Below are 16,439 nucleotides of genomic sequence, written 5' to 3' on the forward strand. Positions count from 1 at the left end.
ACTGTTTTTTTTTTTTAACAAAAGCCAAATGCATCACACACACAAGCAACACTGATTATTAGCTGAGACAAGACAATCAGGTGGGGTTTTTTTTTATACGTTTTTATTAAACGCATTCATTTTTGGTCACACGAGATTGTGTTTGTACATTGAACCGTTTCAGCGACATGTTTAGCACAAACATCCTGGTGCAACGTGTTGCTTCTCATGGCAACTGGCAATGATCAGCAAGATAATGCTCACCCATCCTCAGGACTTTGTTGTCAGAGCATCTACAATATTTATAGTTAAAGAAAAGATGTTTGAGTGATCAAAGTCAGTTCAGTACATTTATAGAATTACTATGCTGACTACTGTTCAGACATTCATCCTTATTTGACTCATTTATTTAATAAAATAATGTGTCGTACCAATAGTATCAATATCTACCTTGAGATCGGATCACCACTTTTATAAAAAAATTAATTATATTATGTATTCATTAAACATTAATTATATATACACTGTATCAGAGCCCATGCTCATTACTCTTAACACATTTTATCATTAAAAAGAGTATGACAATTTTTTTCAATTAGTAAAAGTTTTAACTTACTGCAAAGTTTTAACCTTAGTGTACATAATACAATAGAAAAAGGGGTGTGTCCTAACAAGAGAAATAAGAAGGACTAAAAAATGGCTTGTACTCACTCTCAAAGCAGCCTTCTACACACGGCCCTTCAGAGGGCAAACACACCTCAGTGGCACACATGAAGTAGATCTGAGAAGGCAGAGAAAAACCATTAGGGCTGAAGCTATGCTAATTTATTGTCATAATAAAGCATTTGTTTTATTGTTTTAAGTAGTTTTAAAAAAAGTGCAAAAAAAATAAATAATAGAATGAATAGCATTTATCACTTTTTGCTAAATAAGTATTTTAAACTTTACTATTCAAATAATTCTATCTATAACAACCCAAAACTAAGTTTCTCTATATCCATTTATACATTTTTTTCCCAATTTAGCTAGGCCTATTGTCCCACCCTTTCAGCTGCTTCTCAGCTGTATATCCCCAATCACTGGTGAAGACTAGCACATGCCTCCTCTGACCCATTTGATCTTTTAATTAATATGATCTGCCTTGAGGATTTTTAATATGAAACTCAACAAATAGAAAAAAGGGAGCCGTTTTGTGATTGCAAATTTTGTTTATTACTTTTCCTTAAAACTATATTTAACCCATTTCTGAATATTGATACCAAAATTAAAATTGAAACGGGATAAATTTAGCGAGCAGCTCATTCGTGTTTTTTTTTATAATTTTATTTCTAATTTTTCCCCATTTTCTCCTGCCAATTACCTGCTCATTAGGTATCAACAGTGATGCCCCAACACACCAGGAGGTTAAAGACTAGCACATGCTTCCTCCGATACATGTGAAGTCAGCCATCGATTTCTTTCGAGCTGCTGCTGATGCAGCATTGCTGAGTAGCATCACAGCGCGCTCGGAGCAAAGCGCAGCGACTTGGTTCTGATACATCAGCTCACAGATGCCCTGTGCTGCAGACATCACCATTATTGAAGTGGAGAGAACGCCATCTACCCACCCGGAGGGAGCAGGGCCAATTTTGCTCCCTCTGAGCGCCGGCACAGCTTGATGGCAAAGCTGCATGAGCGGGGGTTCGAACCTGCGACCTCCCGCTCATAGTGGCAGCGCTTTAGACCGCTGGACCACTCAGCGCCCCTCATTCATGTTTTTTTCCCCCCTCACTGTGTGAACGTAAATATTTTAAGGCTAAAATCCTGATGTAACAAATGAAAACAGGTTCATAACTCATATTTTACAATTTTTTTCTAGAAATCAGCTCAGAACTGGTTTATATTGAACCTAAAACATTTAATAAAAGCATTTGCATTGTTAAAATGGTTGGGGGAAAAGGCACATAAAGCTAAAATACACTTGTTTGTTTTATCTCAAGCACTAAACCAGCACTCTATATTCTATAAATAAGATCAGAAACAAACATATTTACAAACTTTTCTGTAGTAATGCTCTCAGGATGTTCAGTATGTGTCAAGAGTTAAAGTAAAAAACAGAGTACTGTAAGTTTTTAAAGAGTCTGTAATGTTTGAGTCACCATTTTTTTTGTTTAAGCATCAGTTCAAGGCCAACACCTCTCCCACTAACTCTGCGTACCTCTTCCTCCTCCTGTTTCTCACTGGGCTCTAATTGGTCCTTATTGGGGTCCAGGAACTGGAAAGTGCTGATCGTGAATCGTCTCACGTGATTGGCCACTGCTTCCGGTGGAGAGGGAGGGGGGTTGTTGGTTGGAGTCACATCAAGAGGGTTTGGGCACCTATGGAAAGGTGTATGCAGACACATGTAGATCACCAGTATTATGAGTCACCTGACAAAACCACACCATACTGAAGAAGCTGCATTTATCTTTTTATCTTGCTCAACTTTTATGAAGGTTGCTTGCTCTGGACTAATGCCAGATACATCCCTTTTAAAACCCTTTTTTGGTTGAAGAAACAATACTTTTTTCCATGAAATCTATAGAGGCTTGCAAAAGTATTCATACCCCTTGAAGTTTTCACATTTTGTCACCTTACAAGCCAAGACGTAAATGTATTTTATTGTATTTTAGCCCTTTACTCTGAAACCCCTAAGTTAAATCTATTGCAATCAATTGTCCTCAGAAGATTCAACTTCCAGCAAGACAATGACCCTAAACATATAGTCAGAGTTACAGTGCAATGGTTTAGATCAAAGAATATTTATGTGTTAGAATGGCCCTGTCAAAGTCCTGACCTAAATCCCAATGAGCTTATGTGGCAAAATATGAAACATAAAACATGCTGTTCACAGACGCTCTCCATACAACCTGCCTGAGCTTGATCTATTTTGCAAAGAAGAATGGGGCAAAAATCTCAGTCTGTAGATGTGCAAAGCGGGCAAAGATATACATCAAAAAACTTGCAGCTGTAACTGCAGCGAAAGGTAACTGTACTAAGTATTGATATGGGGGGGCAACATTTTGGCATGTTGTCCTCCACCAGTCTTACACACTGCTTTGGGATAACTTTATACCACTCCTGGTGCCAAAGTTTAAGCAGTTCAGTTTGGTTTGATGGTTGTGATCATCCATTTTCCTCTTGATTATATTCCAGAGGTTTTCAATTTGGTAAAATCAAAGAAACTCATCATTTTAAGTGGTCAAATTTTCTTCCAGAGCTGTATTTAAATAAAAACAAGTTATTAAAAAGAGGCTAAATACATAAATAATCTTAAATAATAAACAAGCTCAATAATATAAGATTGAAAAATACTACATTAAGTAAATTAATAATTCAATAAATTACATTAAGCTTGTGGTTGTTAGGTGACAAATTAAAGGAGTGAAAAATTTCAAGAGGTATGAATACTTTAGTAATTCACTGTATGTGAGTTTATAGAAGTGTTAAATATGCTGGTTAGATGAACGGCTTTACTGTCATATTACAATTACTGAATATCAGATATTTACTGCCTCCTCACTATTAAGTCAATTTTTATATTTTTAAAAATGTGTACATTTTATAGCTCTAAAATAGCTGCAACCCAGCTCACAGTAATAACCACTTATCCGTGGTAAAATCAATATAAAACTGGCTTGAAAAATGTTGATAAAAGCAATAATATTATAATAATATTATGGGTGTGTGTGGTGTAAATGTTAGGACCATACCCATCATAGATGAGAATCCAGGCTGAGTGAGCTGAGCGAGGGTAAGCCACGCAGTAATGCACCAAAAGCACCACGCTGGGATCCGGAGCGTTCAGCAGACGCACCTCCAGATACAGGGGTTTCCCCAGCAGCTTTTTCAGGGGCCGGTGGTATTGTGGGTAATAGCTACTATAATGCTGGTCTAGTGTGGTTGGAAAACATCAAGTTAATGATAAAGATCAAATCTCGAGATCTTTACAGAAAAAAATAAGCACCCTGTACATCACCACAAGCTGACACACGCACACACGACTGTTTCTACCTTTAGCGATCCTGAGCTGCACTCCAAAAACACCCTGCGCCTGAACTGACGGGCCAAGAGACGGACTCTTCACCAGATAACTCACACTGGCCAGGGTGCCAGGCAGGTACCGGCACTCCACCAGCAACCTGCAAGAGATACACAGTGACTGTCACTACAACAACTGTATATATTTTATTGATTATATTACATAATCTGCCTATTATTTTGATATATACAGCTCTGGAAAAAAAATAAGAGACTACTTCAGTTTCTGAATCAGTTTCTCAAATTTTTGAGTAAAATGAACATTGTAGTTTTATTCTACAAACTACAAACAACATTTCTCTCCAATTACAAATAAAAATATCATTGTTTAGAGCATTTATTTGCAGAAAATGAGAAATGGCTGAAAAAACTAAAAAAGATTCAGAGATTTCAGACTTTCATAGACAACAAGTTCATATTCATAAAGTTTTAAGAATTCAGAAATCAATATTTGGTGGAATAACCCTGGTTTTTAATGACATGCATTTTGGCATGTTTTCCTCCACCAGTCTTACACACTGCTTTTGGATAGCTTTATACCACTCATGGTGCCAAAATTTAAGTAGTTCAGTTTGGTTTGATGGTTTGTGGTCATCCATCTTCCTCTTGATTATATTCCAGAGGTTTTCAATAGGTAAAATCAAAGAAACTCATCATTTTAAGTGGTCAATTTTTCTTCCAGAGCTGTATTTAAATAAAAACAAGTTGTTAAAAAAAGGCTAAATACATAAATAAACTTAAATAATAAACAAGCTCAATAATATAAGATTGAAAAATACTACATTAGGTATATATATATTAAACAAATGTGGAAGTATATATATATAAGTAAAAGTTAGTAGTAAGTGAGTTAGTACCTGATTGGTGAGTCCCTAGTGATAGTTCCGTAGTTTTGACTGAGGGACTGCAGTGTGTTCAGAATCTCCAGAAGGTAGATCACGGTCTTACCAACTTCCTATAAAAATGTTTTAGAAATTGGACATATGTACAAAATGTTTAAATGACATGTACACTGACCCCTTTGCCTATTCACAATGTATAATCAATCCACAGAATTAAAAACTGAAAATAAAAACTTTAAAAAAAGAAGAGAAAAAAGAATTTAACAAAAAAAAAAAAAAAACTAAACAAAACCTCAAACAATAAGGTTAAATATTAATAATAACAATAATAGTTTATTTAGCCTAAACAGATTAAGCACTTTTGACAGTGCAGGTACAGAGAGATATTCAATACAGGACAAAACAAGAATAAAAGAAATTTGCATCCAGATTATCCAGAAGTGATGATCAAGATATTTAATATCAAACAATGTTACAGTTATTATATGTCTCCTAAAAAAAAATCTGCAAAACTGAAATACTACATTTATTTGACCACAAGCCCAGAAAAGGTGATGCAGCTTCTCGATATGGAGCCAATGGCAAGCTACAGGAACAGCATTCGAACCAGCAATCTCCCGATCATAGTGGCAGCCCGTAGCCCACTGGATCACTTGGAGCCAGTTTAAAACTGTTTGCAAATAAAACTAAATAAAATAAATAAAACTCTGTGCATCTTATGATATATCACCATGATACATTACCCACAATAATGATGATATTACAATACAGTGATACTTGACAATCACATTATCATTCTCCACGATACTTCACAGTATCTGTTTATTTAGAATTTTTAAATCCTCTTTAGTAACAAATACCAGGATTTTGGATTTATTGGTGTCAGTTTCACAGAATTTGACCCATATTCTTCACCGCAGGTTTACTCTATTTTCTACTCTATCACCCATGTTTTAATAAAAATATCTATATCTGACTCCATGAATTGATAATGTATTGCAATATCAATATTTTGACCCACCCAAACTCTACACCAGGAGAAACATTCATCAGATGTGATCATACTCACATATCTGTGAGCACCACAGTCATCCAATGGGATCTTAAACAGAGCAGAGTCTCCCACCACCCTCTGTGGGATGCAGGTGCTGTTGCCAGCAGCAGACAGGAGGGTAGGGGAAAGGGGCGGGTCCGTGAGGGACGAGGGGATGGAGAAAACGAAATGTCGGTCGGCTGTGCACTCTTAGAACAGACAGAGAATAAATAATATTTTTTTAAAGACTGTGTGAAGATAGAGGCACTGGGGATTTAAAAGCTGTGAGCATTATTAGTGAAAACACACCGTCCATGGGGTAATAACAGACGCCATTATCAGAGGAGTAACAGCAGCCCAGGGCGTGGCAGTCTTCAGCTAAAATCGTGCTGGGTCCACAGTCCAGCTGAAGTTCAGCAGGCAGATTGCATTCTACATAAACACATTCACATTATGAAACAGATCCTTGAGATATTAAAACAACAAACATGCACACACTGTGGCAAATAAGTAAATACATAAAGAAATGCATGCTTGGTTAGTGTGCACGGTTTGCCTCCAAACTTTAGCACTAAAGATAAGACCCTAACATACAGTACATACAAGAAGTAATGGAGGTTTACACTTAGGAGTTAGCATTGCGTAAACTGTGTACAGCCTGGTACAGAATACAGGATTTATTAAAAACATAATAATAATATTATATACATATATATACATATATATATATATATATATATATATATATATATATATATATATATATATATATATATATATATATATATATATATATATATATATATATATATATATATATATGTTTATCTTCGCCCTCAGCAGCCAGAGTCAGAGAGAGCATTGATGTGCACCCTCTCTCCTCATCACTTGGAGTCACAGATAAGATTATTTAGACCAGTTGCCTGTTGTAGAGACTCATAGAGCTGTTGCTGTACTGAGATGATTAGCTGGGAAGATAATTCCATATAAGGCTCATTCACACATTCAACAGTAGCTCTGGCTCTGGAGTTTGAGTAAGATGAAGTAAATATTGGTCTGACTGAGGACATTTTTTTCAATCCAATTCACTGCAAAGTCCAAGACAAAGTGGTCTGAAAGTAAAGTGGTCTGAAAAATCGTGTAGCATGCCACAGGTTCAATGCAACATATTTTAAATATCTTAAAAATACTTTCTACCTATGGAGGTTTATCCTCACCTTACACAACTAGCTAAATTGCTAGCCAAATTCAACTGCCACCTAACCCTAACCTTAACTACAGTCATCATGTATTAAAGCAGAGCTTGTTCCAAGTACATCAAGTATGAACATAGTAAGTACATCAAGTAGGAATTACTTCATACCTTGGCCTTTGGGAGGCTTGCAAGACAGCAAGGCCTCGACTCCATTACCATCCTCTAACCGATACGCGAGCGTGATTTTGTATTGTCCATCCTATAAAATAACAACATTAAAATACTGGTTACTTGCAAACAGCTATACGTGTCTGAAAACAATATTTAAGCCCAACATGTACAAAATTAATATTTTTGTTTAATTAATATTAAAGCAGCAGTTCTTGAGATAGTGTCTTTTATATTGAACTCTGTAGTGTTTCTGAGTGGGAAGTGGGCAATATATTTTAATAAATAGTGTTAATGTGCTTCTGCTGCCATTCCTACAAAGCCACATATATTTGTTCTAAAAACAACGTGGTCTGGTAGGTCCCAAGACCTTTTTCTGTTTACCTGAAAAAACATAGTACTGCTAATGGCTACGATACAAGACATACTATGAACATAGATACCAGAAACAAAAATCCAGTCTTTACCTGCTCATTTATACATCGTTAAACCAAATAAGTGCCAAATTAGAACGGAAGAGAGCTGGCGAGCTTAAGGAGTATACAACAAAATCCTCACTAAAATCACCAGATTCATCCACTGTAGAAAAAAAACTGCACCCAATGCATATTTTAAAAGTACTTTTCAGCACACTATGTGCAATTACTTATTCTCTCCAAACACTCAGACTGTCACTATAACATTTGCGGCCTGAAATTTAGTAACAGATGTCTAGATACAGACCCGATAAGCCATATGGCAGGATGTGTAGGGCAAGATGACGTTAATAAACCCATTATGGTCCTCTTTCACCAGGTATCCACAATGAACTGGAGCTTCATTCAGCAGCACTGCGTTTAGATTCTCTTCATCTCCTCTAGAGGGAACTGTAAGGAGATAAAAGAAAAAATAAAATGTAATTACATACTAGTTGTCTGAATTTGAATATACTTGTATATGATATAAATGCACAATGTATATTACTTTTTAGTATCATATAACTTCTAATTCTTACTTATTTAAATTAAGTAAATAAAAAAAAGTGGCCAAAATCTTCCGCCATGTTGGCGATCCTGAAACCCGAGTCTGCGCAGTAGAGACCAGAGGAGGGAGAAAGACTGTGGAGAGACAGCCTACTCATTTAAATAACCCCGCCCCTGAGGGCTGCCTCGACAGAGCTATACACATTCTATGGTCCCACCCATACAGTCATTGGTCCCACCCCGGCTAGGTGTAACCCAGCCCTTTTACAATAACCACACCTTTTTGAATAGAGCTGAATAACGTTTTTAATGTCATGAAGTCATGGGATAACAGTATGTAAGTTAATAATGAGACACACCACTAGCTATCACATAATGACCTTTGGCAGAGTACGTTTTCTTAGTAACATAACATGCATTTGACAAGTGTTTTAGACGTACTAGTAATAAAACAGTTTTGACTTAAATCAGATGTTACAGATTTTCATGTATCCCTTGATGAAACAGTGTGAAGGACTACAGCAACAGTAAAACTGCACTTACTTTATCTCTATACTGTCCTTTTCCTCCATATTCAGTTATTGCGTGATGAGTTTATAACATAATTAATTGCCTAGTTGCATGCTCAGGATGAATATTATAATGATAAAATGTTATTATTGCTTGCTCTCATCAGAAGCTAAAGCACAGATGATAAACATGTACTCTTTGTAATTATAAACTACTAAAAAAATCAATTAAACCTGTTACTCACTCTGGACAGTCAGGCCTGTGACTGATTGATAAGGCAGTGTTACATTCATATGCTGATAGAGACACTGGATATGGGGTACGAGGGGTTGAGGTGTGGTTTTGGCCCCCCAGGAAGGTTCCATCGTGATTCTGGCCTGCTGAGAGGATGCAGTGGGTTTGGGCTGTGGCGGCGGTTTGGCTGTTTGAGAATATGAAGGCTCAGGTTTAGGTTCAGGCACCAGACTTGCAGTAACCCGTGTCCAGGGTACGTCAGCTACCGCCGTGGTGGGAGCTGGCGCTGGAGGTTCAGCGCTGTGGCAGCGGAGTTGCAGCACACGATGTCGCAGCTGGACAATGTCCCAGAACTTCAGCCAAAGAGCGAGGAGCGAAGAGGACTACATGAAGAGAGAGGTCAAAGGGGTAAACATTTGGGGGTGCCTATCTGAAGTTCTCCACTTCATGGTGGTAAGAAGAAATTCAGCAAAATAATAAAGCATTTCTTTATGATCACCACATCTCTGAACGGACAGAATAAAATAATGTTTACTGAGCTTCGAATTCCCGCTCAGTCACACATTGTGACATTTCTAAATTAAACCCGCACCCTCACAAATGTTGATGTTGAGTTTAGCTTGGAACAACTGCCACACGGGTGTTTCTTACCAGAGTTCGTGAGTGGCAAGTGGGTAGAGGAGAGGTGAATACCACCCCCCGGTCTTTACGCTGCAGTGAGTACCCACAGTGCACTGGAGCAGAGGCTACAGGCAACCAAGTGTTCTTTTTTGTCACATCTGCACACATTTAGAAACAAGGAGAAGAGAGAGCATATCACAGTTCTGTTTAGTGTATGTTTGAAATAGACTGTTTAGTAGAAGTGTGTGCAGAGTCAGACTCTGCCTTTTTGCCAGAATACAACCTCTTCAAATGCATCAACATTGAGCCATGTCACATTGTCACTGCTGCGTGACATGTATGCAGGCGAAGAAGAGTCAAACGTCAGCATAACACCAGTGCTTTTTCTTCTTCTATTGTTTACTTGGTGATGACATTCTGCTACCAAACCATCAAAAAGAAATAAAAAAGGTCCCTCACAACTCCCTCTTTGGATCCAGGCACCTTCCATACAAGCTATGTTGGTTCAGATAGACAAAAAAACAAACAAAAAAAAGCTAAATCTGGGCATTTATGTTGACTTATCTATGACATTTGGCTCCTTTATTTATAAATTTGGCCCAATATATAGTCAACTTTCTAAAATATCCCAACTTACTTGGTCCCTAAACAACTTTTGAAAAGGGCCAGCTTTTACTCATTAACATAACTTTTTAAAATACAATTTACAGGCATTCAAAAGCTTACACTCAGCAATTTTACCTTTGACTTTAACTGAATCCATTTTTGCAGAGGGCAGATCTGCTACCAAATGACTGCCCTTGCATGACAGGGATGGCTCCATCTCGGAGGAAGCAGTTGGGAGCACTGGATCTCTAGATGAATGCTGAACAACTTTTGCTTCTTGAGTAAAGGGAGATACTGGAAGCTTTGAAGGAGGAGCTTTTTGGACAGAATTTGGATTAACACCCAGTTGGCTGGTTAAATCCAGTCTTTGTTGTACTTGTACTTCATGATCATCGGGACGAGGCAGAGGACGAGGGGGTTTCAGATGATCTTGTATGGGGTAAGGAAAAGCGTCAGGAAGCTGATAGTCCATCACAGGTCCCAACACCGGATGGTACTGGCCAACGGGAGGTGAAAAAGTCGGGAACTTTGGATACGATGCAGCAGGAATCCCAGGTGGACCGGGTGGTTGTGGTATCAGAGACACAGGTAGGTGCTGCTGTGAGTGGGTTCCTGGTGCACCACCCAGGGCTGCCAGTTCAGAAAGTGACATTACATCACTATAGGAATGCTGCAAGTTGGGCACTTCTCCAGGAAGGTGGGGGTCCATCAGATAGGGGTTAGGGAAATGGATGGGGTCAAATCCAAAGGGAAGTTGTAGTACATTAGGCTTTGGATAAGGTTGATAAGGTGGCGTGTGCTGTGTAGCTTTCTCTGTAGTAGGCTGGGCCTGTGTTGGACCTGGATGAAGTGGTTGTTGAGATGAAGAGGGGGAATCCTTACAGGAGAGAGTATACTCCTTCCGATTTAAGAGGATGTGAACGGTGCCGCCGCTATCCTAATGAAAAACAATCAAAATCAACACAGGATAAATGGTAAAAATATGATCAAACTAATTTAATGAACTAATGCAATTTCATATTTGAAGAACAGGAGTCACTATAGACATGCTGTGTAAAAGTGCTGCAGGCAGTTTTTTTTGTGTGAAGGAGAATAAGTCATAGAATGCATTACCACCCACAGTGGACAGTGCACTATGAGGTAATTAGGGCTGCATGATATTGGAAAAAAATTACATTGCAAATGTTCTTTTTTTCAACAATATATATTGCAATATTAAGCAATGCAGGGCCTGTGACACCACCAGCCACTTCGCATCCAGAACAATCAAGAGCCAAATCAGCGCCCAGCACTCAAAACCCGAGGAAAACAGCAAAAAACAAATATCAGCCCTTTAATAAGGCATTTAAATGACCTTTTTAGAGGGTAAATAAGAGCTTTTTTTTTCTGGGATTAAAAGCATGAATTCAGCTGTAACTGGAAATACCCGAGCAAAACTGTGCTGGATTGAGGCGCACAGCTTTCAACACTTGTGTTTACAAGCACATGCTCAGCCATGTGGATGGAGGACACAAGGCTGTTACCTTGTGTTTACTCCTTTTCTATCTCCATTTTACTCCATTTCTGCATATCTGTCACACTAAATGATTTCAGATCCTGACACAAAATTTAACAAGACAAAGAAGCAATACTTGTGAAATTTTAAATTGACAAAATAGCATTTCATATCGCTATTAAAGAATTGATTTTTTTTATATAATTTTTATCCAATTTTCTGCCCAATTTACACACAAATTACCCAACCCACCCATTAAGACTACCCCTATCACTAGTCATGACCCCACACCAGGAGGGTAAGACTAGCACATGCCTCCTTCCACACGTGAAGTCAGATCCCACCTCTTTTTGAACTGCTGCTGATGTAGCATTGCTGAGTAGCATCAGACATCACCCTTTACAGTGATGTGGGGAGAGAGCACCATCTACCAACCCAAGGAGAGCAAGGTCAATTGTGCTCTCTTAGGGCTTTGTTAGCCGATGGCAAGCTACATGAACAGGATTCGAACTGGTAATCTCCTGACTATAGTGGCAGCTCTTGCTATTAAAGAAAAGTATTCTGACTTTAATTCAGATCAATTTGTAAAACTGTCTGTTAAGTCCTACTACAATATCTCAAGGCAGATCTTTGACAAGCTCAGTCCCAACCCATATTTTCTTTCAAGCCATCAAGCAGATTTGCTATTGTGCTTCGGAGAATCGATGCAAACCCCAACAGCTTAAGCTTCAGATCACAGACTGACAATCAGCTTTGTCCAGTAATTATTACAATCAATCACAACTCATGCTTCTGGCAATTAGTCACTTCGGGCCTTAAGACACTCCAGACATTGCTCTAGACCATGCTAAACATGCAACCTCAAAAAACATATTGAATATTGAAAACGTTCATGTTTTCATAAATAGAGTTGCGAGAAAACAGAAAACTACTCCATGTTTAGATATTCAAACCAGCTTACCTTAATACATGGAGCTGTAAAAGAAATGAAGAACATTACATATTCGGGTGGTGACTCCACTCTGCATGCACACGTGTCCGATAAAAAAGGCACCCACTCCCTACTGGCTGAAAGACAAGATGAACAAAATGATTAAAAAAAATTATGAATTACTTCATTAATAAATCAATATATCTGTCCATTTATCCATCCATAAACACGCCTCACCTTTGACCTTAAACTTCTCCACAGCTACCTGGTCCCCTTCCATCATTATAGCCAGACCGGAGTCAGAGCAAAAGCCAGAAGGAGCCAGAGGGGAGTCAGGGATCATTGAACAGGAGATCTTTACTCGTCTTCCCCACCACAGCAACGGCAAAACATAACTATCGTTCTAAAATAAATAGAGCAATTCTAAACTCATGAAACACCTTCACCTCCAGAGCTTGCTTGATTATGAGACTTATGATTGATTGGTAAGCACAATGATGAAGTGAGAAACACACCTCTTTCAAGATGTAGCATGCATCAAATGAAGCCGTTAGTAGCAGATCTCTCCATGTGGCCCTCACAAAGTAGCCACAGTCTGGAAACAGCTGAAGCACATGCACAGGAGCTGCGTCCACTGAAGGGAAAAAATCAGTTATTTATACTTTTCTGGTTAATAATTATTTTTTGTCAATGTCAAAAAAAGAAAATCAACAAACCTCTTTCCACAAATAGATGAGTATAGCCTCTCCCTTGAGCTGTGAAGGTCAATCCACCTCCAGAACACTGCACTGAGGGTCTCATTCCAAACCACTGTTGAGTAATAAAGTCTTCTGCAGCTTCATATCCTAAATCAAGAACACCACATTCGATTAAAAATCAATAATAAAAGAAATTGCATAACCGTGAGAATATTATAACTTGGATGTAAACGTGTAGGCTGCTTTGGCAAGTAAATAAAACATCCATCCTAGTGCTGTGTGCATAGCGACCAAAATATTTTTAAACAGGTATAATTGAGTCTGTGAAGATTATATTAACCACATGGAGAATTATCCACAGGCTATCTGTTGGTCTTAGTGAATTATCTAACAGAGGGAGTGGGAGACTGCCTAATTTGGGACCACCCAAGCTGAATTCAGTATCTTGCTAAACTACATGAAAATCTAAAGACTAATACTAACAAATTATGGAGAGATATTAAGTGGTAAGTTTTTTTTTTTTTACTTACTTCTTAAAATAACAAAATAGTCATTTCAAACAACAAATTAGTGTCTCAAAATAACGAAACAGTAATTCCAAACAACAGCTTTGTCTTTCAAAACAAGGAGAAGGCGTCTCAAAAATAACGACTTAGTACCTCAAAATAACAAAACATTAACTCCAAATAACAGTTTAGTGTCTCAAAACGACGAGACAGCGTCTCAGAAATAACGACGTAGGACCTCAAAATAACGAAACATTAACTCCAAATAACAGATTAGTGTCTCAAAATAACAACTTAGTATCGTAAAACAAGACAGTGCCGCAAAACAACATGTCACAAATTAAAATTATTACCTAATTAGTATTTCAAAATGTGGAAAACTGTACTGTTTTTTATGTGGAAAGGATGGGCTTCCATAAATAAAATATCACATGTTCATAAAACTGCATATCTGAGGTATAAAGAGCTCCACACCTGGAGAGTCTGACTGGGGTCGGTCCTCTCCTCCTGAAGACCACTGTAGTGATTTTGATTGGTCAGCTGAGTGGAGAGGCTGGCTGATGGTCTGGTGTTTCTGTAGGACCCTGAGGTCAGGCTGAGGAGGCTTAGAACTGAACACCTTCCTCCGTGGATGGGGAACTTCATCCTCTACACTGGTCCAAACCGGCTGAGCTGAACTGTTGTTGTTTGTGGTGTTGTTGTTTGTGGTGTAGTTGTTTGAGGTGTAGTTGATTGTGGTGTAGTTGTTTGTCTGCATTTGTTCTTCAGACCCTCCTCCGCTCTCCCCACCCTCACCCCCACCGTTCACCCGCAGGTAACCCCCCTCTCCTCTGGGTTCAGCTCTGCTCCCCAGATCCAGCTCTGCAGGTTCCTCCAGGCTTCGGTTCCCAGTCTCAGCAGAACCCAGGGCTGTCGCTGATAACAGTAAAATATTTAATAAACTCGCTTTCACTTCGCAAGACATCGCCTGTTTAGCGTTTATCACTCTCGTGTACACCAGACCGCGCGCGCTTTTCACCCACTTAATTAAAGCACGATCTCAGGTGCGTGTGTAAGAACCAATCAAACGCGCCAATTAAAACGCCATTTCCACAGATCCTCTAATAGAAAGAATACCCACTTTCGAATCTCTTTAGTTTTTATTTGCCCACATGAGGGCGCTCCCGAGTAAGTCCAAAATGTAATATGTTCATATGGAGCAATTGAGTAAAATCAGAGTTCACACATCTTACTGAACATATTAAAAGTTTTAGTACCAAATAAGCCTAAAACCAGTTTATTATAGAAAATATACAACATAGGAACGTTTTTCTTTTAGCAACACATCATTCGAATTTCCAAAATATAACGAATATCGCGGGCAAGTGGTTTGTTAATATTTTTAATACGATTTTAAGCCATTTAGCTCCATTCTCCCCATTCATTTTGGCTTCACTCCCGAGCTCCCTCTAGCGGCGAGCAGTCATTATCTGATTTAACTGAGAATACATGAAATGAGCAGTCTCTCTCTGTAAACCAGCTTTGACTATATCAGAGAATTACTGCTAACAGTTAGAGAGAGCCCTCGAGTCCAAAATGAATGGAGGTGAATGGAGCTAAACACGTTAAAATAGATACATATATCCTTTAACTTAAAAACATACACACACAGATTGGGCTGATTCTTATCTTAATTCCCTCTCTTTTTTCTTCACATATAAAAAAGTAAAAATATATAATGAACTGGTGGTCTAAGTGGGTATTCTGTTTTATATTTCACTAACCAGTCAACTCTACATGTTTTAGATTTTTTTTGTGAAATATTTCATTATAGTTTTTTTTAAATTAAAGGAATGTGCCGGACGTGTAGGTCATACCTGTCAAGTCTCCCGTTTTGGCCGAGATACCCCTCGCTGCAGAACCACAAGTCCAGGGGGTGGGGCTGGATCTGATCCAACTCTTCCTACGTCGTGTTTTCATTGGTCTGAAGCAGATCGGACTCTTCCCCATCCGAGTCAAGTAAACAATCACGAACGGGGAAGAGGAGAAAGAAAAAATATAAATAACAATCTGGCAGTAACAACATCCTCATTCTATACTCTCAGTGTACTGGGCATTTTTCCAAGCTCTTTGGAAAATTATACATCGTTACACTCTTTTTATAGAACTCTGTTTTTTGTTCGCCGTTTTGATTGTGTATTAATATCTGTAATAATAAATGAACATGGTAGCTGGTAGATAAGACACTCATTGGCATCCTTTATTTTAATTATTTATTTTGTCTTTAGGCCCTTTTTATTAAAGATAAAAAATGAAATAGTTAATATTTATATAGGAAATGTACAGCATTTTATTATGTTTGTAATCACAGACATGTTCCTTCTTTTAAATCTGTATTGTGTGATTTAAATGTGCTACGTAGCAAATAACATTTTCCAGGATTTATTTGATAAGATAAAAGTCCTGGTCGGGAAACGTAAGCGACACGTGTTAAGTTTAACGACGAATTGAAATGCGATGACTTAAAACCAATGAAAAGAAGATATGGGTGGTCAGGAGGGCAGGCTCCACCCCTTGGATCAGATCCAGCCCCACCCCCTGGACTTGTGGTTCTGCAGCGA

General features: G+C 38.3%; 1 protein-coding gene across 1 annotated transcript; it reads right to left on the bottom strand.

Annotated features, from left to right (window-relative positions):
• Positions 1-83: 83 nt before the first annotated feature.
• On the bottom strand, positions 84-14,878 carry LOC103042293 (uncharacterized). The gene is made up of 18 exons (XM_015606849.3): positions 14,314-14,878; positions 13,352-13,480; positions 13,151-13,269; positions 12,873-13,038; positions 12,666-12,772; positions 10,345-11,146; positions 9,634-9,761; positions 8,993-9,365; positions 8,000-8,142; positions 7,277-7,367; positions 6,223-6,345; positions 5,950-6,122; positions 4,896-4,993; positions 4,012-4,139; positions 3,711-3,891; positions 2,177-2,336; positions 691-760; positions 84-272 (listed from the first exon to the last, which is right to left on the bottom strand). Exons 1-18 carry the CDS (start codon positions 14,801-14,803, stop codon positions 250-252), a joined length of 3,504 nt encoding a protein of 1,167 aa, XP_015462335.3. The 5' UTR covers positions 14,804-14,878; the 3' UTR covers positions 84-249.
• Positions 14,879-16,439: the final 1,561 nt, after the last annotated feature.

This window comes from Astyanax mexicanus, chromosome 21 (genome assembly GCF_023375975.1).
Source record: "Astyanax mexicanus isolate ESR-SI-001 chromosome 21, AstMex3_surface, whole genome shotgun sequence".
Classification (NCBI taxonomy): Eukaryota; Metazoa; Chordata; class Actinopteri; order Characiformes; family Acestrorhamphidae; genus Astyanax; species Astyanax mexicanus.

Coding starts and splice junctions, on each gene's coding strand:
- LOC103042293 (XM_015606849.3), bottom strand. CDS start 14,803: ATGTCTTGCGAAGTGAAAGCGAGTTTATTAAATATTTTACTGTTATCA. Junction 3,892..4,011: donor GCAGCTCAGGATCGCTAAAG/GTAGAAACAGTC, acceptor CAACCACACTAG/ACCAGCATTATAGTAGCTAT. Junction 2,337..3,710: donor TGGATTCTCATCTATGATGG/GTATGGTCCTAA, acceptor ACCTTTCCATAG/GTGCCCAAACCCTCTTGATG.